This window comes from Pteropus vampyrus, unplaced genomic scaffold (assembly GCF_000151845.1).
Source record: "Pteropus vampyrus isolate Shadow unplaced genomic scaffold, Pvam_2.0 Scaffold245, whole genome shotgun sequence".
Lineage (NCBI taxonomy): Eukaryota > Metazoa > Chordata > Mammalia > Chiroptera > Pteropodidae > Pteropus > Pteropus vampyrus.
This window is the reverse complement of record NW_011889026.1, coordinates 143,426-148,566: the sequence shown is the minus strand read 5'-3', so window position 1 is coordinate 148,566 and position 5,141 is coordinate 143,426. Positions and strand designations below refer to the sequence as shown.

General features: G+C 59.6%; 1 protein-coding gene across 1 annotated transcript in view; it reads left to right on the top strand.

Moving 5' to 3' along the window:
- Positions 1 to 2,196: 2,196 nt before the first annotated feature.
- Positions 2,197 to 5,141, top strand: part of SH2D7 (SH2 domain containing 7) — a 6,882-nt gene continuing 3,937 nt past the window's right edge. The window contains exons 1-4 of the mRNA XM_011374404.2: positions 2,197 to 2,839; positions 4,074 to 4,163; positions 4,690 to 4,855; positions 5,089 to 5,135. Coding sequence (XP_011372706.1) covers positions 2,664 to 2,839; positions 4,074 to 4,163; positions 4,690 to 4,855; positions 5,089 to 5,135 — 479 coding nt within the window. The 5' untranslated portion in view covers positions 2,197 to 2,663. The remainder of the gene's footprint in view (positions 2,840 to 4,073; positions 4,164 to 4,689; positions 4,856 to 5,088; positions 5,136 to 5,141) is intronic.

Here is a 5,141-nt window from a genome sequence, read left to right as displayed (position 1 = left end):
TATTTCTATAGGTCCTCGTCGAATCCCCACTGCCTGCGCATAAGACAGAACAGGCTGCGTTTTGTGGGGAGGGTGGCTGGAAGGGGTGTCTCTGGGTGCCACCTCCCGCCCCAGCAGCTCCACAGATGACAGGACTAGCTCTCTCAGTGACATCGAGGGGCCAAAAGAGTCACAGCAGCGTCGGTGACTTTCTGGACCCACATCAGACCCCTGCCCCACTTTTTCTTGCAAAACGACTCGGCAGGAAAATATCGTCCATTCTTCTAGTCTTTCACTTGATATTTAATGACATTTTCTATCAAAATTCCCAATGCAAATGTCCTTGTAACGGTGCAGTCCCGCTTCGGGAATGTGTCCTGTGGGTGTACTGACTCTCATGCTTTGTTAAACCTGCACGAGGTGACCCAGTGCTGGAAATGAAAATACCCTGGAAACAGCCCAAATGATCATCGACAGGGGACCGGTTACAAAAATCATAGCGCGGCCATCCGGAGGAAGACTATGCAGCCGTAACAGAAAGGGGGCACCTCCTGTCTATACTCTTATGGAAGAGGCTACAAAATAGCTCAGTGTGTTTTACCAAGCAAGGTACAGAGCACTGCGTAGTGTGCCACCTTAACATAAGAAAGAGAGGAAGAAAAGAACATATATATTTACTTGGATATGCATAAACACACACCCCCTTTGTTCGCCTGACCTAGACCTTCGCCCCTGGCAGGAGCTGTCCTAGGTCCTGGCCCTCTCCTACACAGAGCCTTTGTTTTCTTATGCAAACGCCCAGGTTCCGCTCCTAAAATTATCCAGCCGAGCAGGTCTCGAGAGGACGCCTCATGGAAAATTACAGAAACACATTTCTTTGTATTTGAATACTTCCAGGACGTTACGCTGGCAGCAGCCGGACTCCGGGGGAGACCCCGGCTTCCTCAGCCTCTTCGTGCTGGGAACCGCTTGGGTGCCTGGTGGTGCCAGGCACTTCTCAGAATAGAGTTTTTTAAATACACAAGATAAAATGCCTGGAATCGCAGTGGAAATCAATTACGTTGAAACAGACTTAATAAAATGTTTGTGAACTTACTCCAAACTTCTTTATTTGCATGTTAAATAACAAGATCCAGCACTGGGTCTAATTACTGTAATTTTGAGGGGAGGCTGAGAAAAATGATGTCTCAAGATGTCTGCAACCACTATAACATGACTTGGAAATCTGTGTGATTTCTGTTAATGACAGAGCCACAGGGCATGCTGAGTATCAGAGGTCAGGGGAGACAAAGGTGCAATCCGCTGCCCGCCCATCCGCCCCCACATAGAAAATTCTAGTCCTTGTCAGCTTCAGGCTGGGCTTTCTAGTCCGACCTCGGCATATCCCTGGCTTATATCTGTGGTGGGAAGACCAACTAGCCATTACGAGCACGGTGGCTCTCTTCCATGTCCCCCGGCTGGAGTGGACACCCCACTTCCAAGGCTGAAAATTGTTTATAAAAGTGAGGTTCCCAGTGGCTGACCCCCCGGAAACACTTGCCACGCGCATGACCCCGAGCAGAGAGCGGGGACTGCCGTGCTTCACTCCCTCCCCACGTGGGGCCCGTGGGCACCCCAGATGGGGAAGGAGCTGACCAGCTTGAGGTCACGGGCTGGCCTCAGGCCCTTCCCGTTCCCCTAAATCACGTGTACCCCACAGCCGCCCTCAGCATTTTTATCTCGATTGGAGGTGGCCACGATGAAGTCGTAGCAGCGGTCATAACAGAGACGGTTGTTAGGCCACCACCCTCGGTGCCATCATCACCAAGGCGATGGCTGAGCCTGACCGCTTGTGTAATTTCAGACACTGCCTAAGGACTTAACACCTGCCTAACGACAGCTCACGTCATTGTCCCTGCTTCAGGGATGAAGACACCGAAGCCCAGAAAAGTTGTCGTCATTTGCTAGAAGTGACATAGCTCGTCAGCCGGAATTGGAACCAAGGAAATGTGGCTGTAGCCACATCCCATGAGTGCAGAGCTCCGCGAGCTCTCACGAAGCAAACGCGCTCATCTAGCCCGCCGTCCAGACCAAAAACTAGACGCCGGCAGCCCCCCGGCAGCCCTGGTCACCATTCCCTGCCCAGGCGACCACCGCCTGACTGGTATCGCCCTCTTGGATTCACATAGACCTCCCCTCATCCTAACCACGATGCTATCACATTTGTCCTCGCAGTGACCTAGAGACTAGGACATACATCCCGAAGGGAAGGAGGGGTTCATCGGCACAGAACGTCGTCGCCAGATTGTAAGTGGCCTCGGGGAGGGAGCGCACGTGGAATCCGGGTCCCTCGCCTTGCTGACGGCGGCATCACTGTGGGCTTCGCCAAGGCTGGTCTTAGCCGTGAAAAGCACAGCAGCTTGGGGAGAAAGGCCAGTCCAGGGGGCAGCTCATCTGCTGGTTGGAGGTCAGGGGCCCCCGCCCCTGGCCGCAGAGGTGACCCTGCCCGCAGTGTCTCCAGCCAGCCAGCCAAGGTGCCGCCCCAAAGCGTGATAGCAGTGAACCAGCCACCGGCCCGGAGGCGACAATGGGGCTTCTGTGTGCTGCCAGCGGTCGGGGCGGGCGTGGGCTCAGGCAAATGAGCAGGGCCACACAGATATAGGGGCGAGGGGCCTGGGCTCTGCTTCCCCTCCAGAGCCGGCCAGATGGAGGGCGGCCCGAGGCAGCTCAGCCTGGGAAGGGGGCTTGAAGGGGCGGCGGACGGCCAGGCCCTGGCCAAGCTGCAGGAGCTGGCCCTGAGGTGGTTCATGGAGACGCAGGCCCCCCTCATTCTGCAGGACGGAGCCCTACCCCCCTGGTTCCACGGATTCATCACCCGCAGGTAAGGCTGGCCCTGTCCACACGCTCAGCATGGCCCACAGCCCCGAGGCGCCGAGAACACGGTTTGGGGGCTCTGGGACAAGCCCAGTTCCTGCCCTCTCCCTGGGCTAGGCAGGGACCCCTGGAGGAGGTGGGGGGAACAGGCCGGCCCCTCCGTGCATAGGCCAGGACTCAGAGGGGCTGTGGGAGCAGGATGCTTTCAGACCAGCTGCGAACAACGTGACAAACCCCTAGGGGACAGTGCTGCTTATCATCCAGACCCAGCACCATTCGTGACAGGCTGGAACTGTTTTCACCAAGGACTATCCCAGGAAAACCTGAGTGTACAGTGACACCAGAAATAAAGGCCAAGATGTGGGGGGTCAGCTTTCCGATTGGGCTGGATCTCCCAGCTGCCCACGCACTGGATGAAAGACAAATCCAGCTGGTCATTCGGGCCTCCTGGCACAGTGCCTGGCACGGAGCCGGCGTCACAGCTCCGACTCGCGCAGTCGCCCGGGGCCCGCGGCTCGGAAGAGCCTGTTCTTGGTCTCGAGGCATGCTGTCACTCTCCTGAGTCTTGCCGTTCGAGCGAGGGGCTCCACGTTTGCATTTAGTGCGGGGCTCTGCAGATTTTATGGCTGGCCTTGCACACAGGGGGCATCTAGCATTTGGTGAGTAACCGGGTGACGGTGCTACCCAAGCAGACAGCTGGAATTGTCCAGCATGCCTCCAAAATACTTGGCACCATTTAGAAATATCCACGGCAGCCCAGGGCTGGAGGGGACATGCAGGGGGGTGGGAACCTCCGAGGCGCTATTATGACCAGGCTGCAGACGGGGACACTCGTTCAGTGCACACCCTACGCCACCTTGCACGGTGGTCCTGAGCAAGGGCCCCACAAACCTAAACGCCGCGGCTGTATGGACCCACCACGGCTGCAGAGCTACTCAGGTGGAGAGGGGGTGGCCGGGGTCAGTGGCTGCTGTGCCTGCTGGTGAGGCTGCCGTGGGTGGGGAGGGGGCGGGTACCTGTAGCCTCAGGACGCCAGCCCAGCCCCAGATTGCGTCTTGTGCTGCTCAACTGAGCCCAGGCAGACCGCAGACCCGCCTAAGGTCTGTGGGAGGCCCCTGTAGAGGCTGGGGGGTCTGGCACCCAAGGACATGGCCAGCAGGGCCCCCGAGGCTGGTCCAGGTAAGGCTACTCCTGCTGCCGTAACCACACAGGCGCCAGCTAATGGCACGTCCTCTGCCCAGGCAGACGGAGCAGCTGCTCGGGGACAAAGCTCTTGGCTCCTTCCTCATCCGCCTCAGTGACCGGGCCACCGGCTACATCCTGTCCTACAGGTAAGAGAGGGAGCCCTCTGCGGGGGCCTGGCCGGCTCGGGCTCTTGGAACCAGCCCTGCAGATAAGCCTGGAGGCCCCACCAGCCTAGACGCCCGGCTCTCGCAGGGCCCTGGCTCCCTCTGTCATGCACCCTGTGCTTGCCAGACATTTCCTGAGGGGTGCTGGCCACTTGCTGGGATGGAGACCCAGCTGTCAGAGGGGGTTGCCATGAGAGGCTGGGGCAAGCTTCCCGGAGGGACGCTCCGAGCCCAGCATCGAGGAAGAGCAGCAGCGAACTAGGCAGAGGGGAGGTGCGGCTGGGGTCTGGGGAGCATCCCCGGTAGTGGGGACTGCATGGGCACAGGTGCAGAGGCGCGGCTCCTGGGGTGCCCGGCGTGGGTGGGCACGGGAGCTGGACTCCACCTGCCAGCAGTGTGGGGGATCAGGGTGGGCCAGCGAGGCTGCCTCGGGCAAGGGCACGGTTGGGGGGGACCTCACTCTGTATTTATCATCAGCAGCCTCAGGCCACAAGCGCTTGTGTTGCAGGGGGGGTGACCGCTGCCGACACTTCGTCATCACGCAGCTCTCAAACCGGCGCTACCTCGTCTCGGGGGACACCCGCAGCCACGGCAGCCTGGCCGAGCTGGTTCGGCATTACCAGGATGTGCAGTTTGAGCCCTTTGGGGAGACGCTGGCTGCTGCCTGTCCCCGGGTAGGCACGCCTCTTCCCCGGGGCAGGGGTGGCAGGCGGGGGCCACGTGCCTTTTCCTCCCCATCCACTGCCACCCGGGTCCCTCGCGAAGGGGAGACGAAGGGGAGGCCGTGTGTCCCCCCAGCTCAGGGACCTGGTGGGTGTGTGTCAGTTCCTCGCCAGCCAGCTTGGCGGGCGGGCTCGCCGGCAGGGGGTGTGTGACCACACGCCTGCTGTGCCCCTACCGCCCGCAGCCAGAGGACAATGACCTGTACGATGCCATCACGCTGGGCCTTCGCCAGCCCAG